Source organism: Mustelus asterias, chromosome 25 (genome assembly GCF_964213995.1).
Source record: "Mustelus asterias chromosome 25, sMusAst1.hap1.1, whole genome shotgun sequence".
In the NCBI taxonomy this organism is placed as follows: domain Eukaryota; kingdom Metazoa; phylum Chordata; class Chondrichthyes; order Carcharhiniformes; family Triakidae; genus Mustelus; species Mustelus asterias.
This window is the reverse complement of record NC_135825.1, coordinates 10,055,093-10,072,504: the sequence shown is the minus strand read 5'-3', so window position 1 is coordinate 10,072,504 and position 17,412 is coordinate 10,055,093. Positions and strand designations below refer to the sequence as shown.

Sequence of the window (17,412 nt, the reverse complement as noted above, 5' to 3'; positions counted from 1 at the left end):
GCGCTGTTGAAGCTGATCCCGCTGGAAACACAGTGCGTGAACCCGATTTCTGGCCTTGCACACAATACTACCGGCTCATCATGCCGATCGGCAAGCCGGTAACATCATACCCGCTATTGACCCTGCTTCCACCAACATTTCACTCGGTGCGTTCCAGATATAACTCTCTGCATAAACAAAAAAAAAATCCCAGTTGCCCCTCTGATTCTTTCATCTATTATTTGAAATCTGTGCCAAGTGGTTACTAACTCTGCTGACACTAGAAACAGTTTGTCCTTAATTATCCTATCGAAACCCTTAATCAAATTGTTTTCTCCGGGTGCTCCGGTTTCCTCCCACAGTCCAAAGATGTGCGGGTTAGGTTGATTGGCTATGCTAAAAATTGCCCCTTAATGTCCCGGGATGCGTAGGTTACAGTAGGTAAATATGTCGGGATATGGCCTGGGTGGGATTGTGGTCGGTGCAGACTCGATGGGCCAAAATGGCCTCTTTCTGCACTGTAGGGTTTCTATGTTTCTGCAATTCTTGCTGTTGTCTCAATTTACACATAAGCACAACACGCCTATTCACTGTATCACCTCACACATGCTGACCAGTAAGTACAATTAGCTCTTCTAACACCCCAAAGCACTTCACAGGTGCATTAGCAAACAAAACCTAACACTGAGCCAGCTAAAGAGATATTAGGACAGGTGATCGAAAGCTTGGTCTGAGAGGTAGGTTTTAAGGAACATCTTAAAGGGTGCGTGAGAGGTGATGATGTTCAGGGAGGGTATTCCACAGCTTTTTAAAAACATTAAAAAAAAAATTCCAATTCAATCAAATCAAGTCCAATTCAGAGTCTCAACAACTTGAGACATTTCCGATCCAAGCTGACAAGACAGGGCCTCCACTGATTGGAGTAGGTGCAGGTCCTCCTCCTCCAAGGCTTGATCTCATTTGCATCTTAGCCAAAAGGCCGAGATGCCGCTTTTAAAAATTGCTTCAAATGAAGCTTAAATGTAACCTAATGACCTCAACCAAGCGCAGCATCCTATCCATACTACACTTGATCTTAGCCAAAAGGCCAAGAATCCCAGGGAGGGTATTCCACAGCTTTTTAAAAAAATACTTTTCCAATTCAATCAAATCAAATCCAATTCAGAGTCTCAACAAGTTGAGACATTTCAGATCCAGGCTGACAAGACAGGGCGAGCGACCAAACCACCCTGTCCTGGGCCTGATCTACATGAGCCAAGCTGATTGGAGAAGGGGGAGGTTCCTCCTCCAAGACTTGAGCTCATTTGCATCTTAGCCAAAAGGCCGAGATGCCACTTTTAAAAATTGTTTCATATGAAACATATGAAGCCTCAGCGTAACCCAATGACCTCGAACAAGTGCGGCCGACAATGGGGTGCCGACCACACACTTGATCTTAGCCAAAAGGCCGAGAAGCGATTCCACAGCTTAGGACAACTAAGGCACACCCACAATCGGGGCTGGCACTATAACAAGCTGCACTTCCGCCCAACCCATCATCTTTACCCCAACACATCACACTCAGTATCTGTGCCACATCAGATTGCATCGCATATTCCCCAACAGACTGAGAGGTTGAAAATTCTCCTGTCTCGCCCACCTCGGGAATCATAGCGGGCGAGACTGAAAATTTGACGGACCATTTAAACTGGGCTCGGATGGGAATTCATAGAATGGAAATCATAGAATCCCTACAGTGCAGAAGGAGGCCATTCGGCCCATCGTGTCTGCACCGACAACAATCCCACCCATGCCCTATCCCCGTAATCCCACCCATTTACCCGGCTAATCCTTCTAACCTACGCATCCCTACTAAGGGGCAATTTAGCATGGCCAATCTACCTAACCCGCACATCTTTGGAGTGTGGGAGGAAACAGGATCACCCGGAGGAAACCCACGCAGACACGGGGGAGAACGTGCAAACTCCACACAGGCAGTCACACAAGCCGGGAATCGAACCCGGGTCCCAGGAGCTGTGAGACGGCAATGCAACCACTGTGCCACCGTGCTGCCCTTTTGGGTAGACTTTCATAGAAATCATAGAAACCCTACAGTACAGAAAGAGGCCATTCGGCCCATTGAGTCTGCACCGATCACAATCCCACCCAGGCCCTATCCCCATATCCCACCCACTAATCCCTCTAACCTACGCATCTCAGGACACTAAGGGGCAATTTAGCATGGCCAATCTACCTAACCCGCACATCTTTGGACTGTGGGAGGAAACCGGAGCACCCGGAGGAAATCCACGCAGACACAGGGTATAACGTGCAAACTCGACACAGGCAGTCACCCAAACCGGGAATCAAACCCGGGTCCCTGGAGCTGTGAGACGGCAATGCTAACCACTGTGCCACCGTGCTGCCCTTTTGGGTAGACTTTGAGGCGCGTGCAACCAGAGAATCCTGCCCAGAATGTCATAGAAGCCCGAATGAATGTTTAGGATCCTTATTTCATCAAACAAATGAAATATTTACATGATAAGCCTGGCCCATTTAGGATATGTATAGTTAACAATGAATACAGCTTTGCGCAAATGGAGTTTAATTGTTTAACTGTAGGTTGGATGAGAAAAACCACAGGCACCGTTTTGGGTACATGGACAACATAATCTATGGGCTGTGGGACTTGTAACTATGGCTAATGATGCCTGTGATTATAGTGACTCCAATGTATAAAGGAGCCGGCAATTTGTGTCAAGATGGATGATGTAGGTAATGTATATTTACTCAATTAGAAATTACACCCAGATGTTTGGAATTGAAGCAAGGAATGTATTGTGATGGAAACTAGTTTCTAATCATATTACAGAAAGCTGCCTAATTACGTGTGGTAGAGTCATTTTCCAACACATGTCCCCACTTGCCACGTTTAAGGATGGGGTAAATACAAAGTCGATTTACATGGAGCAGATGCAGTGAATTGATGGAGATAAGGCTGTGGGAGAGGAAGGTGGGTGAAGCTTGAAATTGGCTTGCACTTTAGTCAGCTGTGATTCTGGTCATAAAGCATGGTTAGTCAGTCTCACCTATAAAAACTCGAGAATAAACGCATGATTGAGCCCGACAGACTAAACTGTCCAAGGTTAACTAATCTAACCCAGGGCCAGAAGGATACTGGGGATAAAAGGGTTATATGATGAGAACAGGTTGTATAGACCAGGCTCATTTCTCCCGGAATGTCGAAGATTAATGTTGATGTAATTGGGATGTTTAAGATGATTGGAAGGGTTGACAGGATAGAGAGAGAAGGTATTCCTTCTACTGGGGGAATAAAGAACAAATAGACATTAACTTTAAAATTTGAGCTAGGCTGTTCTATGGTGGTGCCAAGAAACACTTGTTCACACAAAGGAAATTTGGAACTCTCTCCCTCAAAAAGCTGTTCAGACTAGGATTTATTTGTAAAAGCCAAAACTGAGAATGATGTGTTTTTTATTCATTCGTGGGACATGGGCGTCACATTTATTGCCCATCTCGAGTTGCCCGAGGGCAGTTGAGAGTCAACCACATTGCTGTGGTGCTGGAGTCACATGTAGGCCAGACCAGGTAAGGACGGCAGATTCCCTTCCCTAAAGGACATTAGTGAACCAGATGGGTTTTTCGGACAATCGACAATGTTTTCATGCTCATCAGTCGATTCGTAATTCCGGATATTTTTTATTGAATTCAAATTGCGCCATCTGCCGTGGCGGGATTCGAACCCGGGTCCCCAGAACATTAGCTGAGTTTCTGGATTAATAGTCTAACGATAATACCACTAGGTCATCGCCTCCCCTAAATATATATTGTTAGGAAAGGGTTTGAGGAATAAATAACCAAACCAGGTTTGGGTGAAGTTGAGGCAGACATCAGCCATGATCTAATCAAAATGGTGGAACAGGTTCAAGGGGCTGAATGGCCTACTCCTCATCCAAACAGAAGCCATTAGGAGGAGAAGACTGAAAGGGAACAAAGCACACCAGCGAGAATCTCGATTCCTGATCAGTAGCCAATGCCCTCCATTGTTTCTCACTGAAACGCACGGCACACTTGGCTGATATAGTGACTGATTCAACACAAAACACTGCACATTGTCAAAGGAGGGTTTTCCTGGTGTCCGTGACGAACACACACAGACCATACCAGACCTGCACTGCACGCTCACGGGATGTCTTCCTATTGCAAGGAAATGCCGGAAACAGCAAAATAAAATATCCCGAGGAAAGGGGTCATTTTCCTGCCATGTCCCTTGTTACTCACAGCTGTGATTGTTTCCCTTTTTAAAAATCTTTTTGGTGAGTGCGGTAATAGGATGGTGTGGCTGTAATTGGTGTGTCAGAGGGAGGTAGTGCAGGAAACATAAAGTATCTTATGGTGAAGAAAAGCAGCAAGAGTTCTTCCAGTGTCCTGGGCAATGCTTAATCCTCAATCATTACAACCGATACAAACTATCTGGTCATTTATCTCAATTGCTGTCCATAAATTGTGCCTGCAAAACAGCAGTGAACACGTATTGATGGTGAAGCACTTTGGGGTGATCTGAAGACTTGAAAGGTATTATATAATTGCAAGATTGCTTTCCTTCCTTGTTACTTCGAAGATGTAATACTTCACCTGCCTCTACATTGACGAGATTAGTGGTCACATTCCTCTTCATTTTAAATGCTAGTTACAGGTTCATTGGGGTTTAGTGAACAAAAGAACAAAGAGAACAAAGAAAAGTACAGCACAGAAACAGGCCCTTCGGCCGTCCAAGCCCATGCCTGTCATGATGCCCTAACTAAATTTTAAAAAACACCTTCTGCCCTTACTTGGTCTGTATCCCTGTACTCCCTCCCTATTCATGTACCCATCCAGATGCCTCTTAATTGTTGCTAATGTGCCTGCTTCCACCATCTCCTCTGGCAGCGCGTTCCAGGCACCCACTACTCTCTATGTGAAAAACTCCCCCCCCGCACATCTCTCTTAAAATTTCCCCCTCTCACCTTGAACCTGTGCCCCCTTGTAATTGACACTTCTAGCCTTGGAAAAAGCCTCTGACTTTCCACCCTGTCTGTGCCTCTCATAATTTTTGTAGGTGGGAGCTTAATTTATTTTCCCTCCCTACACACACCAGTGTTCTCCTCTTGGCCCTTCTCTTGAAGATGGTGACTTCTTGCCAGGCGAAGGTCCATATGTACCAGTACCGCTCCTGTGTCTGGCAAAGCGGCCATTATTCACGTACGAGTTGGTGGCTATTCAATCTTGCCGTTCAGCCCCATCTCATCCCCATCTACTGCATGCAGAAATTGACAAACGCACGTGCGCACACACACACACACACACACGCGTACACGCACACACATCCAGCCGTTTCCCATCTTAATTCTCATCCCACCACCAAGGTGGCCACCATGTCCTTAGCCTTCTGCACCAATGCAAGCTCAATACAAGCTGGGAGAACAGTGCTTCATCTTTAGATTTGGCACCTTAAACTCCATGTTGAAGCAGGAAGTCGTAAGTTTAGATATTAATCACTGCTCCCATTTTCTCTGCTGTAACCACATACACCCTCTATACCTTCCATTTGTTTTTAGTTTCTTTACTTGCCCTTTTGCCATTTAATCATTCTTGCCCTCCACCACACCCATGGATCTTTCCTTTTTAATCTCTCTTTCCCAGTCCTCCCCACCCCAACCCCATCCCTGGCTCTGAACTTGCTTTGAAACTCTTGTGAAATCTCTCATTAAGTCTCTTAAGCTTTGGCGAAAGATAAATCAGCCTGAAATTTAATTTTTTTCTCTTCACAGATGTTGCCTGACCTGCTGAGCGATCCCAACACTTCACGTTTGAATCTCTAGCGAGGAAGTCTGATTTTAAATAAATGAATCGGTGCATCTACCATGAGTCAGTTTCAGAGCAACCTCAAGATAAAAAGAACCTAATTTTAGCCAGAGTAAATCATTCCTAAAATAGACCGGACATTAACAACAACGCAACAATGATTGGAGATGAGCGGATGTATTCCAGGTGCATTACTGCTATTTACTGGAAATGTTTAGCGACCAGGGGATGTATGTCTCTGACTGTCCTACCATTTGAAGTGTGATGGTTCTTATACTCTTAAGAGGCTTCAAGCAGGGCTCTGGAGTGGCCAGCATCCAACACCGACTCTTCCACTTCCTCCCAGAATATCAACAGTCATCAGCATTATCATAATAAAGCTCTTACCAGAAGAGGGACTTCTTCTGCATCACTTCCTTCAGATGCTTCCTCGATGCATCATCAAGGCTACTGAAGTCATATTTGGGACTGAATTCTGCGGGGGGAGGGGTTATGAACTTGACTTCGAACGCAGAAGTTGGAAAGTCAATCTGGGGATAAAAAGGATGAAAAACAGCGTCACACAAAAGGAAAATAGTGCGGATGCCGGAAATCTGAAATAAAAACAAGGAGTGCTGGAAAAACCCAGGCAGCCTTTGTGGAGAGAAAGAGTTAATGTTTCCCGTTTGGTGATCCCCCCCCAGCTTCCCCCAGGAGTGGCACAGTGGTCAGCACTGCTGCCTCTCAGTGCCAGGGACCCAGGTTCAATTCCTGGCCTGGGTCACTGTCTCTGCGGGGTTTGCACATTCTCCCCGTGTCTGCGTGGGTTTCCTCCGGGTGCTCCGGTTTTCTCCCACAATCCGAAAGACGTGCTGGTTAGGTGCATTGGCTGTGCTAAATTCTCCCTCAGTGTACCTGAACAGATGCCTGAGTGTGGCGACGAGGGGATTTTCATAGTAACTTAATTGCAGTGTTAATGTAAGCCTACACATGACACTAATAAAGTAAACTTCCATCAGAACCCGGATGAAAGGTCACTTCTGATTAAAGGTCACCTGAAAAGTAGCATCCCATAATTCGCTGAACAAATAAACAAAACACTTCATCCCCCATATTAAAGTCGTGGTGAAGCAGAGATATAATCTCTGGTTTTGGATCAATTCAGAATCAAATATTTGGCTCTCATCCAAAAAAGTACACACATTTATGGTCTGGTAGTTGCTATTCTCATCCAGCATGCCTGATACTAATGGTGCCTTAATATAAACATCTGTTCAGTGTCCTCATGTGAGGTGGATACTGGCCCAACATGACTTGACATACAGCTGGCAGCAAAACAAAGCTTCAATTATCCCTCTCATCGCCAAACTGACTGCTGTATTTGCCTGCACAACGACAATGACAGCACTTTAAAAGTCATTCATTGGCTGTGAAGTGTGCGTTGGGGTCCCTTAAGAATCTGATAAGGCGCTTTGTAAATGCAAGTTTTTAAAACCGTTCTGTTGTGTATCCGTTATTCCAAGGGCTTGAGCAGAAGATGCAATGAATCCTTTTTGTTGTGAGGCAGCTCATCCAATGCTCTCTAAATATTAATACGTTCAAAATTACCAAGGATTTTGATAATATTTCTCCATCAATTCTATCCGGCAGGTGGGTGGGTAACCAGAGGGCACAGATTTAAGGTAACGAGCTAAAGAACCAGATGGGATTCAAGGAAACAATTAATTATGCAGCGAGTAGTTGAGATCGGAGGTGCAGAGCTTGAAAGACTGATGAAGCAGATTCAATAGTAACTTTGTAAAGGGAATTGGATGTGTATTTGAAAGGAAGAAATTAAAGGGAAAGTGCAGGGTGGATGGGATGAATTGCTGAGCTCTTTTACTGGTACAAAGGGCCAAATCAAGCAATGACTGAAGGCACTGGATACTGCACAGGCTATGAGCCCTATTCTGGCAATGGAACTAAAGACTTGTATGCCAGAACTTGCCACACCCTACTCAAGCTATTCCGGTCTAACTACAACACTGGCATCGGCCCAACAATGTGGAAAATTGTCCAGGTATGCCTTGTACACAAAAAGCAAGACAAATCCAGCCAATTATCGCCCCATCAGTCTACTCTCAGTAAAGTGATGGAAGGGGTCATCGATAGTACTATCACTTGCCTAACAATAGCCAGCTTGCTGACGCTCTGTTTGGGTTCTGCTAAGACCACTCAGCTCCTGATCTCACTACAGCATTGGGTACAAACATGGACAACAGAACTGAACACCAGAGGTAAGGTAAGAGTGACTGCCTTTGATAGCAAGGCAGCATTTAACCAAGTGTGGCATTAAGGAACCTTGGTAAAACTGGTGTCACTGGGAATCAGAGGGAAAACTCTCTGCGGGTTCCTAGCACATAGGAAGATGGTTGTGGTGATTGGAGGAAAGTCATCTCAGTTCCAGGACATCACTACAATAGCTCTTCAGGGTGGTGCCCTAGGACCAACCATTTTCAGCTGCTTTATCACTGAGCTTCCTTCCATCATAAGGTCACAAGTGGGGATGTTTGCTGATGATAGCACAATATTCAACACTATTCGCAACTGCTTAGGAATGTGCAAACTCCACACAGACAATCACCCTAGGCCGGAAATCGAACCTGGATCCCTGCCAATGTGACACAGGACTGCGAACTACAGTGCCACTGTGCCACCTCAGGTTTAGATATCCTAACAGGAATGCATGCCTAATTTATGGAATTTGAAGTGTCTGCAAGCCACTAGGTGGCAAAAATCATTTTAATAAGAGCCTGAGTTTGTACAGCTTTTTTAACATATAAAATGCCCCAAGGTGCTTCCAAAAGAGCTTTATAAAAAAACAAAATTTGACACCTCAGGTGGGATACGCACCATGTATTTCGCAGGGGGGCCCCCCACCATTGGCCAGCGGGAGGGTCATCTGCTCCCGCCGTAGTCAACAGGATTTCCCACTGAATGTACCTCTTGCTGCCGGGAAACCCACTGTCGGCAGGATCGGACTATTCCACCGGCATGAACAGCCGGAAAGTACCGGCCCAAACCGCATAAGGAGATGTTTAGGGCAGATGCCAGAAACTTGGTTCAAGAGGTAGATTTTGAGGAGCGCCTTAAAGGAGGAAAGTGAGGTAGAGAAGCAGAGAGCTTGGGAGATTTAGAGGGAGAATCCATAGCTAAGGACCTAGACAGCTGAAGGCACCAATAGTGGGTGCAATTAAAATTAGGGACATTCATGAAACCAGATTTAAAAGAAGACAGATAGATATCATAAAAGGGGCCAATTGCTGGACACAATAGATCTCCACTGACCAGTAAATTTCCAGGTTTAACATCCTATTAGAGTTCTTTGAGGAAGTAATAAGCAACACGGATCGAGGGGAATCTGTGGATGTGCTGAACTAAGACTTCCATAAGGCATTCGGCAAGGTGCCACATCAAAGCCTATTGCACAAAATAAAAGCTCATGGTGTAGGGGTAATATATTAGCATGGATAGAAGAGTGGTGAGCCAACACGAGAGAGAATAGACACAAGTGGGTCAACTTTGGGTTATCAATATGTAACAAGTGGAGTGCTGCAGGAATCAGTGCTGGGGGCGGGGGGGTCTCAGCTATTTACAATCTATATTAATGACTTGGATGACGGGATAGAATGAATAGTTTCTAAATTTGCTGATGACATAAAGATAGGTAAGAAAGTAAGTTGGGAAGAAGACATAAAGGGTGGAATTTTCCCATTCCTCCCACCCCCGCCATGGGAATCGTAGCGGGCGGGACACAGACCATGCAAAGGTCTGTTGACCTCGGGCGGGATTTTCTGGCCTTGGGTCGAGCACGGCCGGAAAATCCCTCCCGTGGAATCGGCAAAGGGATATAGATAGGATAGGTGAGTAGGCAAACATTTGGCAGATGGAGTATAATTGGGAAAATGTGGACTTGTCCAGTTTGGCAGGAAGAATAAAAAAGCAGCAGATTATTTAAATTGGGAGTGGTTTTGAGGTACAGAGGGATCTGGGTGTCCTGGTGCATGAATCACAAAGAATTGGTATGCAAGTGCGGCAAATGATTAGAAAGATAAATTGAACGTTGTTGTTTATTGCAAGGGGAAAGAAATATAAAAGTAGGAATGTTTTGCTACAGTCACATAGGATATTGCCTAAACCACCTTTAGACTACAGTGTACAGCTTGAGTCTGCTTAGTAAGTAGTCTCACAACACCAGGTTAAAGTCCAACAGGTTTATTTGGTAGCACGAGCTTTCGGAACGCTGTTCCTTCATCTGTTGGACTTTAACCTGGTGTTGTGGGGCTACTTACTGCGCCTACCCCAGTCCAACGCCGGCGACTCCACATCGAGTCTGCTTATTTCAGGACATAATTGCATTAGAAGCAGTTCAGGGACGGTTCACTGAACAGATTCCTGGAATGAGGGGTATCCTATGAGGAAATGTTGGACCTGCATCCATTGGCGTTTAGAAGAATGAGAGGCGATCCTATTGAAATATACAAGATCCTGAGGGGACTTGAAAGGGTGGACGCTGAAAGGATGTTTCCCCTTGTAGGAGAGGAGAGAACTAGGGGACACAGTTTAAAAATAAGGAGCCTTCATTTAAGACAGTGGTGAGGAGATTTTCTGCTCTTAGCTGATCATGAGTCTCTGGAACTCACTTGATCAGGGAATGGTGGAGGCAGGGTCATTGATTATTTTTAAAGCTGAATGCAACAGATTCTTGATTGCCAAGGGAGTCAAGATTATAAGGGCTAGACAGGAATATAGAGAGGAACTTTTTCTGTAATTCGTTCACGGGGTGTGGGCGTCGCTGACAGGGCCCCTCCCGAATTGCCCTTGAACTGAGTGGCTTGCACGGCCATTTCAGAGGGTAGTTAAGAGTCCAACCACATTTGCTGAGGATCTGGAGTCACATGCAGGTCAGACCAGGTGAGGAGGACATTAGTGAACCAATGGGTTTTTCCGACAATCGACAATGGTTTCATGGCCATTGGTAGATTCTTAATTCCAAATATTTTTTATTGAATTCAAATTCCACTATCCGCTGTGGCGGGATTCGAACCTGGGTCACCAGAACATTAGCTGAGTTCCTGGATTAATAGTCTAGCGATATTACCACTAGGCCATCACCTCCCCGATTGAATGAATTATTTTGGATGAATTTGCTGTAACTTTGATGGCTCAGGCATGTTTGAGCACAAGAGCATTCTACTTTATTTCCCTTTGATTTGATTTATTGTCACATGTATTAACATGCAGTGAAAAGTATTGTTTCTTGTGCGCAATACAGACAAAGCATACCGTTCACAGAGAAGGAAAGGAGGGGGTGCAGAATGTAGTGTTAGAGTCATAGTCGGGTGTAGAGAAAGATCAACTTAATGTGAGGTGGATCCATTCAAAAGTCTGATGGCTGTTCTTGAGTCGGTTGGTATGTGTCCTCAGACTTTTGTATCTTTTTCCTGACGGAAGAAGGTGGAAGAGAGTATGTCCGGGGTGCGTGGGGTCCTTAATTATGCTGGCTGCTTTTCCGAGGCAGCGGGAAGTGTAGACAGTGTCAATGGGTTTGAGGCTGGTTTGAGTGATGGACTGGGTTTCGTTCACGACCCTTTGTAGTTTCTTGCAGCCGTAGACAGAGCAGGAGCCATACCAAGCTGTGATACAACCAGAAAGAATGCTTTCCATGGTGCATCTATAAAAGTTGGTGAGAGTCGTAGTAGACATACCAGATTTCCTTAGTCTTCTGAGAAAGTAGAGGTGTTGGTGGGCTTTCGTAACTATAGCATCGGCATGGAGGGATCAGGACAGGTTGTTGGTAATCTGGACACCTAAAACCTTGAAGCTGTCAACGATTTCTATTTCGTTCCCATTGATGTATATAGAGGCTTGTCCTCCACTAAGCTTCCTGAAATCAATGACAATCTCCTTCGTTTTGTTGACATAGAGGGAGAGATTATTGTTGTCGCATTAGTTCACCAGATTCTCTATCTCTTTCCTGTACTCTGTCTCGTCATTGTTTGAGATCCAACCCACTGTCATCAGCAAATTTGAAAATCGAGTTGGAGGGGAATTTTGCCACACAGTCATAGGTGTATAAGGAGTATTTAAAGGGGCTGAGGACACAGCCTTGTGGGGCACCGGAGTTGAGGATGATCATGGAGGACGTGTTGTTGCCTATCCTTACTGATTGCGGTCTGTGGGTTAGGAAGTTTAGGGTGCAGTCACAGAGGGAGGAGCTGAGGCCCAGGCCACGGAGTTTGGAGATGAGTTTCGTAGGAATAATGGTGTTGAAGGTGTACTCGATAAATAGTAGTCTGACATAGAGATCTTTGTTACCTAGGTGTTCCAGGAATGAGTGCAGGGCCAGGGAGATGGCGTCTGCTGTGGACCTGTTGCGGTGGTATGCGAACTGTAGTGGATCCAGGCAATCTGGGAGGCAGGAATTGATTCGTACCATGACCAACCTTTCGAAGCACCAATGTGTTTCCCAATGAGTATCCAGATATACTCAACAGCAATATTTGGAAAATGAGATTGGTCTTTGAGATTGCTGCTTCACAGCGCCAGGGACCCAGGTTCAATTCCCGGCTCGGGTCACTGTCTGTGTGGAGTTTGCATGTTCTCCCTGTGTCTGCGTGGGTTTCCTCCGGATGCTCTGGTTTCCTCTCACATTCTGAAAGACGTGCTGGTTAGGTCCAGTGACCTGAACAGGCGCTGGACTGTGGTGACTAGGGGAATTTCACAGCAACTTCATTGCAGTGTTAATGTAAGCCTTGCTTGTGAATAATAAATAAACTTTACTTTACTGCAGGAAAAATGCACGACACAGAATGGGGCAAAGCACCATTGCTGCACTTACTTAACCTCCACTCCAGGAACTTCTCATTTTCCATGTGCCTCTAAAGGATAGGTTAGATGTTGCAGAGTGGACCTGGCTCAGAGTTTTGACAAGGTGACCGCAGTGACAACACCGTTCAGTACAGCTGGTTCAGGTCATTACAGAACAACAGTTGAGTGGCCAAAAAGTTTCTTTTGCTCCAGTCCTTGATTTGGTCAAAGTCTGTGCTGAGAAATTGAGAAATCTGATCTACTTCTGAGAAAAAAAATCACGGGGCGTGCAGGGATGCTGGAGCAGCAACATAAAATCCATCAGCTTCTCAAAAGATTAAGATAATTTAATCAACCATTCACATCCCATGATTCACTCCGATTGATTGGAGAGTTAAGACAAGTGATGGGAGCTCAATATGGTTCAGTCAGAATCCCTACAGTGCAGAAGGAGACCATTCAGCCCATTGTGTCTGCACCGACCCCAATCCCACTCAGGCCCTATCCCCATAACCAGGGCGACACGGTGGCACCGTAGTTAGCACTGTGGGTTCGATTCCTGGCTTGGGTCACTGTCTGTGCGGAGTCTGCATGTTCTCCCCATGTCTGCGTGGGTTTCTTCAGGGTGCTCCGGTTTCCTCCCACAGTCCGAAAGCCGTGCTGGTTAGGGTGCATTGGCCATGCTAAATTCGCCCTCAGTGTGCCCGAACAGGCGCCGGAGTGTGGTGACTAGGGGATTTTCACAGTAACTTCATTGCAGTGTTAACGTAAGCCTATTTGTGACACTAATAAATAAACTGTTTCACTGCTAATCCCCTGACACTAAGGGGCAATTCAGCATGGCCAATCCAACTAAGCTGCACATCTTTGGACTTTGGAATCATTGGGCGGTATATCGCAGGAACTGACAGGCAGACATCACCAAAGAAGTAGAGCGCTTCCTTAAAATAAATCTACCATCCTTTTATTTGACCTCTCTTGCGTTGGCTCTGTGCATTTCCTCAACATTGTACTGAACTGCCAGCCTGGGTTCCATGGTTACATGTGCATTAGACGCTGCAATGGGATGTAAACCAACAACCTTCTGACTTAGAGGCAGGAGTGCACTGGTTGAGCACTACTACAGCACTATTATGAAAGCATTCCCATAACTTTGACAAACACGTGGCAGGAGTGAATTGGCGCTGTAATTAATCAAAGAGTGCGTCACAGCTTTAAAGGCGGAAAATGTTCACATTCACAAAGTGCATGTCAGTAGTATATTTGAGGTTGGCTGAAAAGCCAGACTGAAACGGAATCGAATAAAAACTGAAAAAGCAAACAAAGAGTTAAAATAAATTAGTCTTCTGGAAGAAGTAATCGTAGCTGATCCTCCACACTAACTGACTGCCACATCAGCACATAAGGCAGGGAAAGTCAGTCGAAGCAACACAGAATCCTCACTGTAAGCAGTCTGTTTTATCAGACCCATATGGGAACCTTCTACTTTCAGATCCCAAATGTTTTCTCAACAAATCCAAACAAAGCTTTTGTTATCCTTTGAAGCTTTAGGTGGATAGCGCTCCAATAATGCAGAGCTTGAAAAGATTTAGTGGCCACTCCCACCTCCCTCATGCTTTCTGGTTTTTATTTCCCCTTCATAGGTTGGCACACACTGTACCCCTGGAGTAAGGATCGTGCGTGAGGCCTGGCCAGAATCCAGTTAAACATTGCTTTGAGACCCAGAGATAGAAGCTCGGCACACGTCGGAGGCGCTCCCCCTCAGATTTCACTTAACCTCCATCAGACCTGAGCTCCTAAATTCAGGTTAGAACCATAGAAAATTACAGCTCAGAAACAGGCCTTTTGGCCCTTCTTGTCTGTGCCGAAACATTTTATGCCTAGTCCCACTGACCTGCACTTGGACCATATCCCTCCACACCCCTCTCATCCATGAACCCGTCCAAGTTTTTCTTAAATGTTAAAAGTGACCCCGCATTTACCACTTTATCCGCAGCTCATTCCACACTCCCACCACTCTCTGCGTGAAGAAGCCCCCCCTAATATTCCCTTTAAACTTTTCTCCTTTCACCCTTAATCCATGCCCTCTGGTTTTATTTCTCCCCTAGCCTCAGCGGAAAAAGCCTGCTTGCATTCACTCTATCTATACCCATCAAAATCTTATACACCTCTATCAAATCTCCCCTCAATCTTCTACGCTCCAGGGAATAAAGTCCCAACCTATTCAATCTCTCTCTGTAACTCAGCTTCTCAAGTCCCGGCAACATCCTTGTGAGGTTAAATAAAGACAGGAAAGAACTGGGTGGCACAGTGGTTAGCACTGCTGCCTCACAGTGCCAGAGACCTGGGTTCAATTCCGGCCCCGTGCAGGGTTTGCACATTCTCCTCGCCTGCGTGGGTTTCCTCTGGGTGCTGCAGAGTCCTCCATAGTCCAAAGATGTGCGGGTTAGGTTGATTTTGATTCGATTTATTGTTGTCACACGTATTAACATACAGTGAAAAGTATTGTTTCTTGTGCGCTACACAGACAAAGCATACCGTTCATAGAGGAGGAAAGAAGAGAGTGCAGAATGTAGTGTTACAGTCATAGCTAGGGTGTAGAGAAAGATCAACTTAGTGCAAGATAGACCCATTCAAAAGTCTGACAGCAGCAGGGAAGGAGCTGTTTTTTAGTCGGCTGGCACATGAGGTCAGACTTTTGTATCTTTTTCCCGAAGGAAGAAGGTGGAAGAGAGAATGTCAGGGATGCGTGGGGTCCTTAATTATGCTGGCTGCTTTGCCGAGGCATCGGGAAGTGTAGACAGAGTCAATGAATGGGAGGCTGGTTTGTGTGATGGACTGGACTACATTCACGACCTTTTGTAGTTTTTTGCGGTCTTGGGCAGAGCAGGAGCCATTCCAAGTGTCACAACCAGAAAGAATGCTTTCTATGGTGCATCTGTAAAAGTTGGTGAGAGTTGTAGCTGACATGCCAAATTTCCTTAGTCTTCTGAGAAAGTAGAGGCGTTGGTGGGCTTTCTTAACTATAGTGTCGGCATGGGGGGGACCAGGACAGGTTGTTGGTGATCTGGACACCTAAAAACATGAAGCTCTCGACCCTTTCTACTTTGTCCCCGTTGATGTAGACAGGGGCATGTTTTCCTTTACGCTTCCTGAGGTCGATGACAATCTCCTTCGTTTTGTTGACATTGAGGGAGAGATTATTGTTGCCGCACCAGTTCACCAGATTCTCTATCTCATTCCTGTACTCTGTCTCGTCATTGTTTGATTCTATGATTCTGAGAACTTACATTTGTATCATTCATGGCCTCAGGACAACCCAAAGTATTTTAGAGTCAATGAAGTACATCTGAAGTGTAGTCACTGTGGTGGGGCAGGAAACACAACACCCAATTTGCGCACAGCGTATTTCCCCCAAACAGCAATCTGATATTGACCCGATAATCTGTTTTACTGATGCTGATTGGGAAATGACGTGGCAAAGCCGCAAACAGATAATCTGCTACTCAGCTTTTAACATTTACTCCAGTTGTGAGTTCAAACCTCACTTCAGAACTTGAGCAGAAATATCAAGAGTTGACATTTCATAGAATCCCGACAGTGCAGAAGGAGGCCATTTGGCCCATCGAGTCTGTACCGACCACAATCCCATCCAGGCCCTATTCCCGTAACCCCTCATATTTACCCTGTTAATTCCTCCGACACTTGGGTCAATTTAGCATGGCCAATCAGCTTAACCTGCACATCTTTGGATTGTGGGAGGAAACTGGAGCACCTGGAGGAAACCCTCACAGACACGGGGAGAATGTGCAAACTGCATCAGACAGTGACCCGAGGCCAGAATTGAACCTGGGTATCTGGCGCTGTGAGGTAGCAGTGCTAACCACTGTGCCACCGTGCCGTCCAGTGCAGTACTGAAGAGGTGCTGCACTGTCGCAGGTGTCTTGTTTCAGATGAGATGTTAAACAGAGGTCTATTCTTCCCTCTCAAATGGGCACTTTTTCAAAGGAGTGCGGGGATTTGTCCCCAGTGTCCTGGTCAACAGTTCTCTCTTAACAAACATCAGTTAAAAAAATAGATGATTTAGCCATAATGAAGTAACAAGGCAACATGACTACTTCTCCAAAGTACTCCATTGCCTGTAAAGCACTTTGGGACATACTGTGGTCATGACAGGCACTATATAAATGCAAGGCTGTCTCTGTGTTTGATGATGTGGAGATGCCGGGGTTGGACTGGGGTGAGCACAGCAAGAGGTCTCACAACACCAGGTTAATGTCCAGCAGGAGAGTTACCTCTCCACTCACCTGATGAAGGAGCAGCGCTCCAAAAGCTCGTGATTCCAAATAAACCTGTTGGGACTTTAACCTGATGTTGTGAGACTTCTTTCTGTGTTTGATGATAGTGGGAGGATAAAGAGTAAGTGGAAATGGACATTTGCATAAAGCACTTCACAGCTACATTAAAACAGCACAGACGGGTTTATTCTAAATGTGTTACTATTAAAAATGATGTATTTTTAAAACATTCTTTCAATGGATGTAGGCTTCGCTGGCAAGGCCAACATTTGTTGCCCATCCCCAATTGTTCTTGAACTGAGTGGCCATTCCAGAGGACAATTCAGAGTTAATCACATTGCTGTGGATCTGGAGTCACATACAGGGCAGACCAGGTAAGGATGGCTCCCCCTAAGGACATTAACGAACCAGATGAGTTTTTCTGACAATCGATGATAGTTTCATGGTCACCATTATCTAGGCC

At 45.5% G+C, this 17,412-nt stretch overlaps 1 protein-coding gene across 2 annotated transcripts in view; it reads right to left on the bottom strand.

The window, feature by feature from the left end:
- Positions 1-17,412, bottom strand: part of pik3c2b (phosphatidylinositol-4-phosphate 3-kinase, catalytic subunit type 2 beta) — a 191,054-nt gene that overhangs the window by 59,291 nt on the left and 114,351 nt on the right. For both annotated transcript variants that reach the window (XM_078242059.1, XM_078242060.1), the window contains exon 15: positions 6,211-6,353. In XM_078242059.1, the coding sequence (XP_078098185.1) occupies positions 6,211-6,353 (143 nt within the window). The remainder of the gene's footprint in view (positions 1-6,210; positions 6,354-17,412) is intronic.